The 19608-nt window shown below is 35.5% G+C and overlaps 1 protein-coding gene across 2 annotated transcripts in view; it reads left to right on the forward strand.

The window, feature by feature from the left end:
• Positions 1-17889, forward strand: part of KCNJ1 (potassium inwardly rectifying channel subfamily J member 1) — a 55734-nt gene extending 37845 nt beyond the window's left edge. For both annotated transcript variants that reach the window (XM_031960911.1, XM_012545144.3), the window contains one exon: positions 15411-17889. In XM_031960911.1, coding sequence (XP_031816771.1) covers positions 15441-16559 — 1119 coding nt within the window. In that variant the 5' untranslated portion in view covers positions 15411-15440 and the 3' untranslated portion in view covers positions 16560-17889. The remainder of the gene's footprint in view (positions 1-15410) is intronic.
• Positions 17890-19608: the final 1719 nt, after the last annotated feature.

Genomic DNA, 19608 nt, shown 5'->3' on the forward strand with positions numbered 1-19608 from the left:
TTTACATCTATTTTAATTTTGTTCCCTAATTGTTTTCTGCATAAACAGAGGATAGAATTGTAGACCTGGGTTTAGGAAGATGTTAATTAAAATCTGTCTTCAGACACTGATTAGCTGTGAGACTATAGGTAAGTTGCTCTATCTTTCATAGACTGTTTCATTACCCGTAAAATAGGGATAGTATTGGTACCTACCACTCAAGGTTGCTGTAAGGATGAAAAGAGATAATATTTGCAAACTTTAAAGTACTATGTAAATGCTATCTATGATAATGATGATGATGATGATAATGGTATAAATCAGGACTTTCAACATGAGCATTTATTTTTCTTCCCTTATCTCATTATTTCTTGACATTATCTTCCATTCTTTTTTCTTTTACTCCATTCTTTGATGATGAAGTAGATTTCCCCTCAAGGCCAAATGCTCTACATGAATTATTAATTCTTCCCTCCCATCTTCTCCAACAGATTGCCTCCATAACCACCCCCTTTTCAATCTCTTTCCATCTATTGTTTTTTTTTTTTCTTGCTGTCTACAGATGTATCCAAGTTCCCTCTAGCCTTATCAAAACTTTATTAGACATTATAATAGCTGAACATTAGACCAGCTAATACTCAGTATTTCTCCTCTTTCCTCAGCCATACTCCTCGAAATAACCTTCTTCTTTTGTTGGGTGCACTTTCTCTCTGCTTGTTCATTTCTCATTCTTTTGCAATCTGATTTCTAATCTTATCATTCAACTATTATCAGTGAGATCTCAATTTCTAAATCTCATAGTGTTGTCTTAATTAAATCCTCATCTTCATCATTTGACACGCCTGAATTTGACACTGTTGATCAACCTCTTCTCTTGCAGCTTCTTTTCTAAGTTTTTGTGACACACTATTTCTTGGTTCTCCTTCCACCTGTTCCCTCTCTTTCATTTTAAAAATTCCCAATTTTGACAAGCATCAAAAAAGGGCATTTCCAGGTACAAAGAAAACATAAAAAGAATTTTGAGCATGAAACCACAAATCTCTGTTTCACATAGCTTGCTTTTTCTTGTTAGTATATAATAAACTCAACATGTAGCTTTTTTACAGATATTTATCTGTATTTCATTCTGGACTTCCTTTTGTTTTGCATTTTAAATGCTTCAATGACCCCCTTTCCCTCCTTCTCAGTTTTTTTTGGGGAGCATTTCTATTAGTAAGACTTTTCCCTTCTGATCCTCCTGTAATTTCCCCTGCCCTAAACCAATGGGGAAAAAAGCCTAACCTCTGTAACACATCTACATAGTCATACAAAAACACATTCATATTTATTGTGTATCTTTCTCTCTATATATGCATATACATATAATATATACAGTCATATATATGCATACATATATAAATTATAAAACTCCAGTACTTTTGGCAAGTGGTGGGACAGTAGCTTCATCATCAGTCTTTTGAAATAGTAGTAGATCATTGCCTTGATTGAGTTCTTAAACCTTTCAAAATTGCTTTTCTTTATATGATTGTTGTTCTTATCATTATAGAATTTACTCTCTGGGCTCTTCTTCACTCTATATCAGTTCAAGAATATCTTCTCAATTTTCTTTGAAACTAGATTTTCATTATTTATATTACACTCACAATAATTTGTTCAGACAGTCCCCAATCAATAAACATCCTTTACTGTCTAATTCTTTGTTAGAACAAAGAGCTGCTATAAATATTTTGTATAATCAGATCATTTTTCTCTTTCTAAAGTCACACAGTGATTTTTTGTATATATTTTGAACAGAATGCCTGGATGCATTCATAATATCTCTAACAGTACAGTAATATATTTGTTTTCTTTCAATCCCATCGGCAATTGTCACTTTTCATTTTTTTTGGAGGGGGGGAAATCATCTTTGTCAATCTTATGGAAAAGAGGTGGAACCTTAGACTTGTTTAAATTTTGCTTTTAAAAAAAAATTTGCAGCATTATTTTCACATGGTTATTAATGACTATTTTTTCTTGTAAGAACTTTCTGTTCATATTCATTGACAATTTATCTAATGGACAAATTATCCATTGGTTTGATTGTTACTTCTCAGTTTTTTTTTTTCAAACATTAACCATATCACAGCCTCTGAATGTAGATTTGCCTCAAAGTTTTGTCTTAGGTGCAGTCTCTAACTTCTCACTTGGTGATCTCTTTATCTCCCATTAATTCAATTTTTATCTCTATGCAGCTGACAATGAGATTTAGAAATCCATTCATGATCTCTCTCCTGAACTCAAGCCCTGATTCACCAACTGACTTAGGTATATTGAACTGGATGTACAAGAGTTATCTTAAATTCAGTATGTCCAAAACAATTCATTCTCATCCCCTGCCTCCACCTCAATAGACGACTCTTCCAAACTTTCAATTTTCTGTTGAGGGCACCATCATCTTTAAAGACCCGTGTTCACAACCTGGATGTCATCCTCAGTTTCTCACTGTTCCTCACTTCATAAATACAATAAGTTGCCAAATATTTTGTAGTTAGCCTTCATAATATGTCTTGCAAATATTCTCATCTCTAGAATTGGCTTTCATTTCCTCTTTTCTGATCTACTATAATACTTTCTGCCCCTGCAATTTGTCTTATTGACTCAAGACTTGCCCCACTCCAATCCATCTGCCATAAATTGCCAAAGTGATTTTCTTAAAATTCATTCTTGACCATTTCAATAAAAATATCTGTATTAACTGTTTTAAATCTAGGAGCAAATATAAGGCTTTGCTTAGTGTTTAAAGCCCTTCACGATCTAAAGCCATTTTACCTTTCTAGCCATAATACACATTACTCTTCTTCATGTAAACTAAGATCCCAATAAATGAGTCCTTTTATTATTCTTCATATATAACACTCCATTTCCACACATTTGCACTAGCATCTCTCATACCTAAAATTTACTCCCTTTTTACTCCTGCCTCTAGGAATATGTAGTTTCCTTCAAGACTTAGCTCAAGCACCATCTTCTGTGTAGATCCTTTCCAAAACCACTTAGCAGCAGGTGCCTCACTCCCCCCATCCCAATCCCGTGTCCCAATGTGGTATGTATTTTGTATATATCTATGTATGTATGCCCTGATAAAATGTAAATGTATTGAAGGCAGGTACTTTTTCACTTGTTTTTGTATCCCTAGTCCCTGGGACATAGGGGCACTTAATAAATGTTTGTTGCTTAGAGATCACTATAATAAATGCTTACTGATGAGCTTCTATCTTCTCTTTGCTCAAAGGCTTGCAATTGCTGGCTGCCAAACTCTCGTTAAAACATCAACTTGAAGGGAAAGGGAAGGAAACAAACATTTATTAAATACTCTGTTCCAGGCACTATGCAAAGTGCTTTACAAATATCTCATTTCATCCTCATAACAACTTTGCATGTAGGCGCTGAGAAAACTGGGGCAGATAAAGATTAAATATCTTGTCCCAGGTCACACTTCTAGTAAGTGTCTGAGGCTGGGTTTGAACTCGGTACTTACTGATTTTGGTCTCAGCATTCTGTCTGTTTTGGCCACCTCCTCAAGGCATGGTAGAAATGCACTAAAAAGCCACATGTTGAGTCCACTAAGCCTTCTCCTTGTTCATCCATGTCCCTAGCATGTTAAAATGGGAGTGATTAAAATCACCTTCTGGGATCAAATTGAAGATGGAGTAAAATTGCTCTAATTGTCTTGATTCCTGCTAGGTCATTGCTGTTTTTGGAGGTTAGAGGACCCTAGTTCAAAAGCTACTTCAGATATTTCCTAAGTGTTGGGCAAGTTATTTGACCTCTTTTAGCATCAGTTTTCTCATCTATAAATGGGGGAAGAGAGATTTGATAGAGGGTTTCTGAAGTCCTTTCTGTTTTCAAATCTAGGAAACTTGATCCAAATTAAGTAGGTGAGTCAACACAGAGGAATAATTCTTCCGTAATACTCTGACTTCTTGGAAAAAGCTCTGCTTTGTGGTAGGGTAAGCCTATGTATACTGTGTAAAGTGGTTAATCACCCATAGACTGCTCTTCATGCCCTTTCAATCCCCATCCAGAGATGAGATTTATAAATCGGCTTCAAAAGCTGGATGTTGCTTGAGTTGCTTCTTACAGAAGCAGCTCAAATAGTTTGAATTTTCCTCAAATAGTTTGAACATACTAAGCATAGCTCTTGCTCTTATTGTATATATCCCCTGCCATCCCTACAGAGAGGACAGGTTCAACGATACAAAATTTACTTCCATAGATGGCACATTGACAATTTTCTATTGACTGCTTTAGGTCACAAGTTTCTAGTCAAGCTAATGCAATGCTATCAGTAGCTTCAATTCACATTTCCAGTATACATCTAAAGATGATGAGACTGTCCCGATAAATAAGCATCTCTAAGTAGTTTGTGTCACTTAACTACCTTTTCCATGAGTCATAGAAAAGTACCAAGGCCCCCTGAAAGCCTTTTGAGACATATATTAGAATTGGTAGACTCCCACCAGACATCTTGTTTTTGTCTACCATGGGAATTGAAAGTTTTTGCTTCAGAGTTCTAATAATGAGAACCACTGACCCCCAGATTATAGTTCTGGTCATCTTACGCCTGTGTCTTGGTGTGCTGGTTCTCTTTAATTATCTTATTCAAGATTTTTCAGTCCACACAGGCTAGTCTTCTCAGAGCTCTACCTGAAATTGCTCACTAATCACACAAACCATGTTATACTATGCAAATCCTACATGGGGTCACAGATTTTTATTTCAGATTCCCACCTTATTGTGAGAGCAAAAGTGTTTAGATTTTTTCTACTGTGCACTATGTTAAGGTATTCTTATAATGATGATGTTGGATTCTAGTAAATTGTTCCTTTCTGAAAGGCACATTAGCCACATATAAGTTTATTGGATCCAGCATCCAGGCGAGGTTCAGGATATGATAGCAGTATTAAATGTCTGTTATGTGCCATGCATTGTTCTAAGAACTGGAGTGAGCCAGTGTATACAAATCAGAACTAGAGTAGAAACTAGAAGGAAATCCTATGCCAGCAAAACCATGAGGGAATCAGGCTTATGGAATTATGGATCCAGATGGGCTGAGAGATATTAAAAGTTTTTTTAAGGAAGGGTTCATTGAATGTAGGCAGCCAGAAAGGAAACAATAGAAAGGAGGAAACTGAAAATTAGTGAGATAAATGAAATGATTGTAAGGAATAATCTGCTGGAGAAGATGGGAGGGGAGGGAATTAATGGTATATGTTGGGCATTTGACGTTGTTGAGAAAAAACAGTTTGCCACTAAGCACTTGAGTAAAGGAGGAAATAAATAAAAAATAACCTAAAGGAATTATGAGATATGGAAAAGGGGAAAATACAGCATTCATAGAAAAATATTAATTTTCTTGGTAAAGTGTAAGACAGAGTTGTTATCTGAGAGAAGGCATGGAGAGAGTAATATGGGAATCTTGGGGAAAAGAAGGATACATTTAGAATAGCCACTATAAAGAATAGGATAATCAGATTGGGAAGTGAAAAAGTCTTTAATAAGGGCTACCAGGCACCTACCAGGTGCCAGATAACATGAATTTATAGTATATTTGGAGACATGATTTCCTCTAGATCTGTTAAGCATTTTGTGAGTAACAACTAAGGTGACAGATGATACCATCTGTAATTCAGGGTAATTCAGGATTGGGTTTTGGCAAAGCATGAGCTGTGATAGGGCAAATGAATAAGGGATTTTGGAGTGGAAGTAGTTTAAAGTTGAACTTATTCACTAAAGGGTTGAGTCTGGGAAAGGAAGAAAGTGAAGAATAACGATCATAGTCTGAGAGATAGAAGGATTGGAAGTCATGATGTCATGGTGAAGACAAAGAATAGGTCAACATTAGTTAGGCATAGAAAGAGATGGAATGATAATAACTTATGATCAGATAAAAAATTCAGTGATTATGGAAGTACAACATTTGTGGTTGATGGCAAGACCAAAGGTGTGACTCATTACCAATATATCATTTGACTGAGAGACCAGATAAAGGAGACTTACTGTCTAGTGATGCCTCTTGGAAGCACACACAGTGAAGAAAAAGCAACCACATAATCTTCAGATTTACTCTCAAATGGCATAGAGTCTTACTACAAAAATAATGATGTCCCAGGAAAACATAAGATAGAAGATCATTGGAAAGCTACCCGATTTTAAGTAATCAAGAGATTAGCTAATTTGCCAGTCTAGAAAATAACCATAGAAAATAAGTGAGGTGCCCAGTTGACAATACATCACCACCATTCCTTGTTGATAGGGGAACTCACTGGACTTTCTGTTGAATGCTCAGGTGCAAAGAAAAGCTGAGACTGGAAGGAGCGCCTAACCTAATTATGTATTGCTATAAAATGGCCCATATGGGAAAGCTCTGAGTCAAATTCTATATAAGAGGAAGAAAAATTTGGGTATAATTTTAGGAAATGGAGATTGTACCAAGACTGCCCTGGTCTGAAAATAACCTTTGGGCCAGGGAGAGGATTTAAATATGGAGGTCATCCCTTTCCTATTCTGTAGAGGACCAGAACTCTGGAGAAGTATACTCGAAAAAAAGATGTTAACTCAGTGGAATTGATGAGATAATGGTTTTCTAGTTTCTATATATATATATATATGTATATATACATATATATATATATAGTATGATATGATGATATAATCACTTTAGTTTGATATATGATATAATCATTCTAGATTGGCTTATACTCAGTATACTGTAATGATGTAATTGTAATAGGGTATTTAAGGACTGAGAGAATTGGAGACAAAATCAGACAGACTGAGACTGGTTGAGACTGGCAGACTGCTAGAAGAAACTGGGTCAGACTGAGACTGGGTCAGACTATGACAGACACAGACAGTGAAGGAGACAGACTGTGAAGGAGACAATAAAAACTTTAGACTCTATTCTTGTCCATCCTCATGGTGATTATCCTGCTGAGACCAAGGCCCTCCAAGAGGACCTCCAGAAAGCTAGCTCAAATATTATACTATCCACTAACTTATCCTTGAAAGTTCTAATGGAACTGGAACTACTTGCAGAGATTGAATCTTTAACAGCTTCATTCAACTCAGGCCATCCAGAAAGCTCAAAATTGGTGCTGCAAGAAAGGATATTCAGACAACTTGTTCCCCATTTAGAGGGTAGAAAGATGAACTCTTCAGAAGCATCATGAAATGCCCAGACTGTCAAGTCTATGACTAGATTGATATGTAATAATGATCAAATGTGTTATTCATAGAATCTTCTTGCTATTTACTGGTGCAGAGGAAAACATTGTATTCAGGAGAAAAAGTCACTGATGTATAAATGTAGGAAGAACATTTTTTTAGCTGAGGGGAAAATGTAGCAGGCATATTCTGGGCATCTGCCAAATAAAGTTAGGGAAACTCCTCTTCCTCCCTACTATCTCCTGAATACAATGTGAATTCCTTGGCCAAGATGAAAACTATATGAACAAAGAATGAATACGCTTGGCCTGGGTCCTTATTGCCTTATTGATGAGGCCTTTTTTTCTGTTATTGACTAAGATCACAGCAATAGCTGTACTGAAAATATCTAGATCACACTTCAGGGTTAAGAATTTTCACTGAGTTGGAGCTTGGTCTTTAAAAGGAGGCAGATATAGACTGATTGAGACAGATAGCATGACAAATTTACTTGCATGTGGATCTTTGAAGAGTGCAACAATTTGGTACTTAACTGGCAACTGTAATACCTAGGTGCTAGTGGCTAAAGAAGATATGGCAAACGATAACTGTGTGACAAGAGAGAAGATGATCTCTAAAGTCCTCCTCATATAGCTCCTGAGAGGTTTCAAGGTTTATGTAAAGACTTTTTGCTAAATTAGTAGAACTCAGGAAGAGGATTCCCATTTTTGATCCCACCACTGAGGCTTCTTAGTTGATATCCTGGTTCCCCCTCAACCTTTAGGCTTCCAGTCTTTGCATATGCTACTTGGGTATTGCCTAAATATATAGATTAGGTAACACTGGGAAGTTTACATAAAGATTTTAAATTGTAAGGAGCTTTGCTGATTACAACATATACAAGCACTGAAGAGAAAAAACAGTAATAATATAATCCACTAAGAATACCTTGGTAAATATTAGCCCAGTACAGTTTTGATTGTTAGAGAAATTTGCTTATTTCAACAGAAAGGAACTTAAAAACGTGTTTGCATATTATATAACATAACATCACTAATCTCTTAATAATCTGTAAAATATATATTAACTTTATCTGTGGTTAGACTGAACTATTCTCTATTGTGTAAGCCACATTGGACATGTGAGTAATAGGTTTGTTATGGGAATAATAGGTTTAGTAGAGGATGAATTTCTTCTGTACCCTATCATCTTCTATAGAATTCTATCACTACTGAATAAATTGATAGCTTAGAGGTAACCAAGAATTTGTAAAAAGCATTCTGTATAAATACCACACTTTGTTCAAAGAATTCAGTGAGAGAGGACCATAGGTTTTCCCTAATCAAATAATGAATGTTATATGCAGATATTAATGCCAAATCTTTTTTCCTGAAACTATCTTATTTTTAGTTGGCACATATCTCTCTGTGTGTGCATGCATGCATGTGTGTATGTGTATGTATGTGTGTATGTATAGACACTATATGAACATTGGAAAACTCATTATCTCCTGCTGATCAAAATTCAGAATACAGCTGACATAAGGGAGGTTGAAAGATGGATAGTAAATAATTCTTCCTAACAACAGGTTCATAGGATTATACAGTTAGAACTGTCAGAACAATCATTTTTCAAATGAGGGAATTGAGGCCCAGAGAGATTAAATTATTTGTCCAATGTCAAATAAGACACAGAATTAGACTGAATTTATTAGACTCCAATTTCATCCCACTTTCCACTGTTCCCATTCTTCTTTAATTGCTAGGCAGTGTCAGGAAAGATAGTAGGGGTATGAAAGAAACATACATCTAGAAAGCAGTCATGAAATTCAAAAAATTGAATGTTTACATCCCTGGAAGTCATAGAGACTGATCAATTATAGATGATAATAATAACAAGTAACAGTTATACAGTATGTATTACCTCAGATACTATACTAAATGCTTTATAATTATTATATCATTTGATCCTTACAACAATCCCACAAGGAAGATGCTGTTATCATCCTCATTTTAAGATGAGGAAACCAACAGCTTAGGTGACTTCTCCCAGTGTCATATAACTAGTAAATGTCTGAGGCCAGATTTGAACTCTGGTCAAGTGTGCTTTATACACTGTCTCATCTAGTTTCTCTGATGAACACAGTGACCATTCATGATTCCAGAGGAAAAGGAAAGAAGAAGGGATCAAAAAGCAGAATCCTACAATATGTTGGTTACAAGAAATGCACTTGAAGCAGAAAGATACACACAGAAAGATAAGGGACAGGAGCAGAATCTATTCTGCTTTAACTAAAGTAAAATAGCAATATTGGGATAGCAGAGAAAATAGACCTAATTTAAAAAGGATAAGGAAGAAAACTTCATCTTGCTAAAAGGAACCATAGATGATAAGTTAATAGTATCAGTTCTAAACATATATGCACCAAGGGCCATAGGATTCAAATTCTTTTTTCTTAAAAGTAATTCTAATACAAAATTTTAATTTAAGTAATACATACAAATTCTGGTATTCCTTCCTTTCTTTTCATCTGGACAAATATTAATGTGTACCAAAATAAATACACGGGTCATTTTAGAAACTGTGATCTAAATGGAATTGAATTAGAGAAGTTTTTTCTTATTGCAACATTAATTTTTGTAAGATTTTGAGTTCCAAATTTTTACTCCTACCCTTCATTACAGTTTTTTACTTACACATTTATTTACAAATTTTTACAACTTCCCTTCCCACTCCTCAAGACAGTAAGTAAGCTGATGGAGGTTATACATCTATAATCATTTAAAACATATTTCCATGTTTATAATGTTGTAAAAGAAAAATAAGAACAAAAGGGAAAAAACAATAAGAAAGAAAAAGCAAAAAAAGGTGAAAATTGTATGCTTCTATGTGCAGTCAATCTCCATAGTTCTCTGATGAAGATGGCATTTTCCATTCCAGCTCTATTGGAATTGTCTTGGATCACTGTACTAGAATCTGGATTCTTAAAGAAGACAAATGACTTACAGATTTATGACCAAATAAAAGATAAAGAGCATAGATAATTCTGATTGTTAAATTAAAAAACTTTTGCATTATCAAAACCAATGCAACCAAAATTAGAAGGAAAGCAGAAATCTGGGAAACAATCTTTCATTAATAAAAGTCTTATTTCTCAAATATATAGAGAACTGAATGAAATTTATAAAAGTACAAGCCATTTCCCAATTGATAAATGGTCAAAATATATGAACATATAGCTTTAAAATGAAGAAATAAAAGCTATCTATAAACATATGGAGAAATGCTATAAATCATTTTTGTTTAGAAAAATATAAATGAAAACATCTCTGAAGTACCACCTCACATCTATCAGACTGCCTAATATGACAAAAATGCAAAGTAATAAATGTTAGAGAAGATGTGGGAAAACTGGGGCACTAATGCACTGTTGATGAAATTGTGAACTGATCAAACCATTCTGGAGAGCATTTTGGACCTGTGCCCAAAGGCAACCAAATTATGCATATCCTTTGATCCAGCAATATCACTACTAAGTCTATATCCAAAAAGATCATTAAAAAGGGGAAAGGACCTACATATACAGAGATATTTATAGCAGCCCTTTTATGGTGGCAAAATATTTGAAATTGAGAGGATATCCAGCAATTGGGAAATGGCTGATAAAGCTGTGGTATATGAATGTGAAGTAATACCATTATTTTATAAGAAATGATGAGAAAGTTGGTTTCGTAAAAAACCTGGAAAGACTTATATAAAGTGAAATGAGGAGTACAAAGAAAATATTGTTCACATCATCAGCAACATTATGTGATAATCAACAATGAATTATTCAGCTCTTCTCAGCAACATAATGATCCAAGACTAGTACAAAGATCTCATGAAGAAAAATGCTATCCCTATCCAGATAAAGAACTGATGGATTCTGAATGCAGATTGAAACATAATTCTTTTACTTCATTTATTCTTTTTCATGTTTTTTTTCCTTTTTGATCTATCTCTTTTTTCACAACTGTGACTAATATGGAAATATGTTTTACATAACAATACATGTATAACCTATATAAAATAGCTTACCATTTAGAAAGAGGGGAGGGGAGGAAGGGAGAAAATTTTGTAACTTAAAATTTTGTAAAAATGAATGCCAAAAATTTTCCTGACATATAATGGGGGAAAATATAAAATGCTGTGTTTTTTTTTTAAAAGTGAGCCAGAGAAGGAAATGGTAAACCACCCCAGTATCTTTGCTGATAAAACTCCAAATGGGATCACAAGGAGTTGGATACAACTAAAAAAAAAAAAAAAAAACTAACTAATGTTCCTGATTCTTAGCATAGTGCCTGGGACATAATAGGCACTTAATAAACATTTTTTGATTGACTGATTGTCATGTGGCCATGCAGATGTACTTAGCTATTAGAAAAACATGACATCCACCTAAAAGATAATTTAGTAGGAAATTATTCCCATTTAAAAAGGATTCTTCTCTTTACAAAAGTCACTGCCTTTGTGTTGTTGGCTGATAGATTTTTAGCTATTTCATGAAAAGATTATTTTGTAATAGCAAGGAAAAGGAGTGGATCCTGCTGCAGTGGAAGTCAGAAAACATGGGATCTGACTCCTTATTTCAACCCTAAGCTGTGTGAACCTCTCTGAGCTTCAGTTTTCCAATAAGGAAATTGGGAATTAGGATGTCTGTCACATGGAACAGGGAAAAGAATACTGGCTTTAGAGTCAAGAAGACCTGAGTTTCTGAGATACCACTACATACCTGTCAGATTGGCTAGAATGACAGAGAAAGATAATGCAGAATGTTGGAGGGGATGTGGGAAAACTGGGACACTGGTACATTGTTGGTGGAATTGTGAATACATCCAGCCATTCTGGAGAGCAATTTGGAACTATGCTCAAAAAGCTATCAAACTGTGCATACCCTTTGATCCAGCAGTGTTACTACTGGGCTTATATCCCAAAGAGATATTAAAGAAGGGACAGGGACCTGTATGTGCAAGAATGTTTGTGGTAGCCCTCTTTGTAGTGGCCAGAAACTGGAAACTGAATGGATGCCCATCAATTGGAGAACGGCTGAATAAATTGTGATATATGAATATTATGAAATATTATTGTTCTGTAAGAAATGACTAGCAGGATGATTTCAGAAAGGCCTGGAGAGACTTACATGAACTGATGCTGAGTGAAATGAGCAGGACCAGGAGATGATTATATACTTCAACAACAATACCATATGATGAGCAATCCTGATGGATGTGGCCCTCTTCAACAATTTGGTTCAAGATGAACCAAATCAATTCCAATAGAGCAGTAATGAATTGAACCAGCTACACCCAGCGAAAGAACTCTGGGAGATAACTATGAACCACTACATAGAATTCCCAATTCCTCTATTTTTGTTCATCTACAGTTTTGATTTCCTTCAGGCTAATTGCAGACTATTTCAAAGTCTGATTGTTTTTGTACAGCAAAATAACTGTATGGATATATATAGATATAGATATAGATATAGTATTTAACTTATACTCTAACATATTTAACATGTATTGGTCAACCTGCCATCTGGGGGTGGGGGGAAGGAGGGGAAAAGTTGGAACAAAAGGTTTTGCAATTGTTGATGCTGAAAAATTACCCATGCATATATTTTGTAAATAAAAAGCTATAATAAAAAAAGAAGACTTGAGTTTACTTCCTATCTCTGATGCCTACCAACCTGCAAGACTTTCCTGGACTTCAGTTTCTTTAATTGTAAAGTGATGGGGTCAGAGAGCTTCTACCTGCCCAGTTCTAAATCTATCAATCTATGATCAAATGAGATCATATATGAAAAGAGCTCTATAAATGTCATTATTTTAAGGATATGATAAGAAAAAACTCAAAGCTGGTATTGAGATATCATTGTCAACTAAAGATCAATTAAAACTGCAGTGACCTAAAAATTATCTAAGTTATCATGTGAAATTCAATTAGTAAAAGTAAGGTTTATATGCAACCTTTTTTCCATTGAGTAACCTGGTATGAAACACCCAATTGAGAGTCTAAAATACTTTGTACCAGGGGACAAGGTTCATGAATGGATGAGATTGCAAGAAATGGGAAGGGAAGGAGATAAGTATTCACATAAGGCCTACTATGTTCCAGATATTGTACTGTGCACTTTTACAAAATTATCCCTTTTTTACTTTGCACTTTTATAACATTATCTCATTTTATTGTCATAACTATGTAAAAGTTGTTTGTTATTGTTTCATCATTTATAGTCATGTCCAAGTTTCTTGATCACCTTTTGGGGTTTTCTTGGTAGAGAAAATGGAGTAGTTTGCCATTCCCTTCTCTGACTCATTTTAGAGATGAGAAAACTGAGGCAAACAGGATTAAGTGAATTGCCCAGGGCCACATAACTAATAATGTCAGAGGTCAAATTTGAATTGAAGTCTATCCTGTCTCCACATCCAGTGCTGTATCTTCTGAGTTATTGTTTGCCTCAGAACAGGTAAGAAGTCAGGAAATAGGAGGTCTACCTTTGGAGTAGAGAAATGAAGCAGTTTCTCTTGCATCTAGACTCTCTAGCCCCAGTTTTGAGGGGATGGATGAGGAGTAGTCTTCTGTTAGCACATTGATGACAAGGTCAACCAGCATTTTCTACTTTAAATTCCCTTTCACAGCAAAAATGTTAGATCACGTTTACTCTTTGCTTTAAGGTTTGCCAAATACAAATAAAGTAGGCAATGAAATGGCAGTAATTAAATTATGATCACTTTTACTTAGAGTTGTCTTTCTCTGTTTTCAGCTGTCTGACTCAGTGAACAAGTTACCTCTGAGCATTTCCTTTTTTTTTTTTTTTTTAGAATCAGTCTCTAGTTAATTTTACTTCCTGGGTCCTATGAATGTATAGATGGCTGAAGGGAAATTTTGAATTTTATTTAAAAACTACATTTGCACTTAATTCAAAGTGTCATGAGGGTATTTCTAAGCATAGGGACCATTAGAACCTCTTTCATTCTTCCTATCTTTTCTTTTGGGCTGATGGTGGAGATGGTAAAAGAAAGTTTTCTAGAAAGACAACATGGTATAATGGAAAGAACATTGATCTTTACCTCAGCTTCATTGGCTTCTTTAAGATTTTATTTAAATTCCACCTTCTGCAGAAGTGCTTTACCAATCTTCCTCTCTGCCCAGTTGCTAATGACTTCTCTTTTCAGATTATCTTCCACTTGCTCTATATATATCTTATATATACTTACTTATTAGCATCATCTCCCCTCCTCCCATTAGAATGTAAGCTTCTTGAGGTCAAAGTGGTTTTTTTCCCCTTTGTATTTCTCAGTACTTAGAACAGTGGCAGGCATGTAGTAATGGCTAATTAATACCCATTGACATTCAGAAAATATGAATTCTAGTCTTGCCTTTGCTGCTTCCTGATTGCATAATGTGAGATTATGGTCTCAGTTTTCTTATCTGTAAAAAAAAAAAAAAAAGTAAGATTCAGACTAGAGAATCTCTAAAGCATCTCCCAGCTCTCAAATTCTGTGTGATAAACAGTGATTAGGACAAAAGACCAATAATCAAGGAATCTCAAATTTTTATCTGGTTCCACTAGTAACTAGTTGAATTTTTAAAGAGAAAATCTTTTTGTTTCTGTAAAATGGAGTTCACGAGAGTAACATTTGACTCAGAGAAGCAGTGAAGAACTGAGTAGAATGGCATTGTCTAAAGAAATTTTGAGACTGCTTCTTGATAACTGGTTCCTAATAATGAAATCTTTGCATAATGAGATGATGGGTGGGGAAGGCTGATCATGACTGCTACCTTCACTGAGATCCAGATAAACTACAGAGAACCACTGTGACAATGGTTCTCTGTAGTTTGTGACACTGGGATAGTCTGCTCTTGTGTCTAAATAGTGCTGGGACCATAAAATGCATTCCAGAAAATTCCTCTTGATTTTAATTATACTAAAGAGAATTCTAACTTTGTTTTATGAAACCATTATCACTAAGATATTATATTATATTATATCTAAGAATCCTAACTTCCCCTTCAGTGAAAAATTCCTTTAGAAAAGAGAATTTTGGTGACCAATCCATATTCCCAAGTTAGCCCAAATAGCCTGATAGCCAGTATTGTAATGTAAAAATCTCTTCTTATATAGTTAAATCCGTGCATGAGTTACTTCCATCATCATAGCTGTAAATAGAATTATAATTTTTTTCTTTTTTTTTTTACTTTGATAGACTTTCCAGATTGGAGTGTTGACAGAAAGGATGTTCAAATATCTCCAGAAATATTTTGCTGTACACCTTTTTGGACATTCCCAACGGAGAGCAAGGCTTGTCTCCAAAGATGGAAGGTGTAACATAGAGTTTGGCAATGTGGAAGCACAATCAAGGCTTTTCTTTTTTGTGGATATCTGGACAACAGTGCTTGACCTCAAGTGGAGGTACAAAATGACTATTTTCATCACTGTCTTCTTAGGCAGCTGGTTCCTCTTTGGCCTCCTATGGTATGCAGTAGCCTATATACATAAAGATCTTCCAGAGTTTCACCCATCTAGCAACCATACTCCATGTGTGGATAACATTAATGGTTTAACCTCAGCTTTCTTATTTTCTCTAGAAACCCAAGTTACCATTGGTTATGGTTACAGATGTGTGACAGAACAATGTGGCACTGCTATTTTTCTTCTCATTTTCCAGTCAATCCTTGGAGTTATTATCAACTCTTTCATGTGTGGTGCCATCTTAGCCAAGATCTCTAGACCAAAGAAACGAGCTAAAACTATCACCTTTAGTAAGAATGCTGTCATCAGTAAACGGGGTGGAAAGCTTTGTCTTCTGATTCGGGTGGCTAACCTCAGGAAAAGCCTCTTGATTGGCAGTCACATCTATGGCAAGCTATTGAGGACCACAGTTACACCTGAAGGAGAGACCATCATTTTGGACCAGATCAATATTAATTTTGTGGTTGATGCAGGCAATGAAAACTTATTCTTTATTTCCCCATTGACTATCTATCACGTAATTGACCAGAACAGTCCCTTCTTCCACATGGCACCTGAAAACCTTCTCCAGCAAGATTTTGAATTGGTGGTGTTTCTAGATGGAACAGTGGAGTCCACCAGTGCCACTTGTCAGGTCCGCACATCCTACATCCCTGAAGAAGTATTATGGGGCTATCGTTTTGCCCCTATAGTGTCCAAGACCAAGGAAGGGAAGTATAGAGTGGATTTCCATAACTTTGGCAAGACAGTAGCAGTAGACACCCCACATTGTGCCTTGTGCCTCTACAATGAGAAAGATGCCAGAGCCAGGTTGAAGAAAGGCTATGACAATCCCAACTTTGTCCTGGCAGAGGTCAGTGAAACAGATGATACCAAAATGTAGTGATTACTACTTAGAATAAGCAAAGCAAAAATACCATATTAACTTAGAAACACAAAGAAGCAATCAGAATTTTCAGGGACACTTAAGCAGAACAAGAACTTTCAGAGGAAGTTAATGAGTACTATTATTCTTTGTATTCTGTGGTCTTTCCTTACAGAACATAGAACTAACAATTTCAGGCAGTAGAAGTATATAGGAGATTCTTTAAGCAACTGAATTAGGACATCAAACCATCTGAATGTAAGTTCCTTGAGAGCAGGAGCTACTTCATTTTTGCCCCTGAGTTCCTAAGGGAACCTAAGTGTATTCACTTTCTTAACTTTTAGAGCTTGTTGTTGAATTGAAGTGATATGAATGTTTGAAGTAAGCAAATTCCAATGTCCCTCTTCCCATCCCTTGCAATCTGGGAGTTATTTTTGGCAATATTGATCATTGGCATATAAATGATCATAGGAAGGAGAGGATCTGTCCAAATTTTTACTTTGTGTTTAGCCAGAGTTATTACAACAGATCATGTGTTACTCTTGATAAAGTAAAGAAAGCTGAAGAGTTGAATTATCTATATAATTCAACAAGGGGGACAACATACAACTTTAAGAGACAAAATAGAGATATTTTATCTTGATGATTCAACCTGGCTGTCTATATTGTCATTAATAATTCCCTGGTTTCTCTTTGATTTTCATGCCTTTTATTAACATGCAGTGCCCCAATGAAAACTAGCCCTAATAAAGCATTGAAGGGATCAGTAACTAATAATTATGGATTTAGAAATAGAAGGGATAAAGATATTTAGAGATAGAAGGGTCCTCACAAGACATCTTGTCTACCCTCCTTGATTTTTTACAAAAGGAAACTTGAGGCTCCAAGAATTGAACTGATTGAAAGGTCTCAGCAAAAGAAATACTCATTTGGGTTTTTTTCCCCAAGAAACTTAAATATGGTTCATGAATTATTCACAATGACAGGAAACACAAATATCACTTTGAAATCCCAAAGTAGGATCTGAAAGAATGATTTTCCTTTCCCATACCATCACCCCTCAAAGAAATTGTGAATTTCTCAGGGTAGCTGTATTCTCACTTGATTCAGCTGATGCTGAGAATCGAGAATCATCTCTCTTATAACATTCTCTTCCACAAATGAAACATGGGCTCAACTAGAGGAGAGAACCCTGACTGCCAGAAAGAAAAGGAGGCTGTTGAACAAAGGGAGTAACTGTGTAACTAAACTATACAGATCCAACTTTAAAAATAACTCTTGGGCTATGGGCCATACTTCCCACTCCTGGCTGTCAGTACCCAGAAAGGTCCAGCAATTGCTTAACACAGATGAGCCCTCTTTGGTTGTGCCTACCCACACCTATAGTGGAGCAGAGATCTGGAGGCTAAATCATTTTTTGAAAGAACCAAACTCAAGCCTCATGTTGATTCTTGGCCAATTTAACAGCTTAAAATTTCTGTTTCATGTTGTATGTATAGACAGACACATCTTAAGTCAATGAATTGGAAACTGTATCCATACTTCCTTGCAAAGATAAATACTTGATTTGAAAGCTGTGATAACATTTTCCCAAAAGACACCTATATTCTCCCTATGTTGACTGGGATTATAAGTGAAAATTCTGTTACACTGGATATGGTCTATCTTCCTAAGAGATCCAACAAGGAGTTTAAAGGTATGAAGCTATACTTGAAATGGAAACTCAAACAAAGACTCAAAAAAGGCTCATTGAACTTGTCTGTTAGAGCTTGTTATCATCCAGCTCTTTCCAAAAGAGAGGTGAGAATAAACAGGAGTGAAATGTAGCAGTCAAGAAACTGACCAGTCTTCCAACTCTCTCTCCCATCCCCTCTTCCTTCAGGTACTCAGGCTATAGGACTGTACTGGATTTTATTCAATTCCTGCTGCCATTCTGAATGTGAACTATAGAAGATGGTATCTGTACAGAATTCTAAGCAGGAATTAATTTTTGTCAGAGTGTTAATAATATATAAAATCTGTAAATTACTTAATGCTTTTGTTTTCAAAAGCAATACTTATGGTTAGAGAATAAACTTATTTAAAAAAAAATAAGCAGATAGAATGTTTTTTTTTTCCTTGGGGAAAGGTAGATTTATTTGGGGATTAAGGAGGTAATCAAATAAAATACACTTGTTGTCTGAGTGACCAAAGAAGAGACAACTTCTCCTGGATTCATTACCCTTATACTTCAGTGCTACTCTACTGGACACTTACAATCATTGTCTTTTGTATATAGGGTGGTGCCATGGCAGTCTTATGAAAAAGGAATGTGTCTAGTTTTTTAAGAAGTGATAAAATATATGGGTCAATTCATCTACATACTTTGATCCTTGTAACACAATATGACATTAAATGACTAATAATTAGTGTTTTCTGTAGATGTGAAACAGAGAAGCACAACATTTCACACAGGGACTGAATTACTGATAATTTAAATTCAACATACAACGAAGTACTGATTTTGCTGGAGAACACTGGAAAAATGAACAAAAATAGTTTTACCTTCATCTTGGTCCAATCACCTGATCTATTGTTTGACCAGTCAGTCAATAAACATTTATTTAGTAACTACACATAGATATTGTGTCAAGCATTGTGTCAAGCACTGGGAATACTCAAAGAAAAAAGAAAAAGGAAGACAATTCCTATCCTCAAGGAATATAGTAGGGGAAGACAACATACAAAAAAAGAGATACGGAGGCAGCTAGGTGGTGCAGTGGATAGAGTACCAGCCCTGAAGTCAGGAGGACCCGTGTTCAAATATAGCCTGAGAGAGAGAGAGAGAGAGAGGGAGAGGTATGAAGCACAGGGATATGATGGCAAAGTCCAGAGGAGGGCATCCAGTTGGGAAAAGTATAGTCATAGATAAGTCATTGTAATTGGACTTTCATTTGTCGGTCTTCACTTGTCCTCATGTGACTAGCTCTAATTACTTTATGTTATTATATGTAACATTTATTTACCTATTTATTTATGGAGTGCTCAAAATTTCCAGCTAAACTCTTATTTTCCACCAGCTGTTCTG

Source organism: Sarcophilus harrisii, chromosome 3, assembly GCF_902635505.1.
Source record: "Sarcophilus harrisii chromosome 3, mSarHar1.11, whole genome shotgun sequence".
Taxonomy (NCBI): Eukaryota; Metazoa; Chordata; class Mammalia; order Dasyuromorphia; family Dasyuridae; genus Sarcophilus; species Sarcophilus harrisii.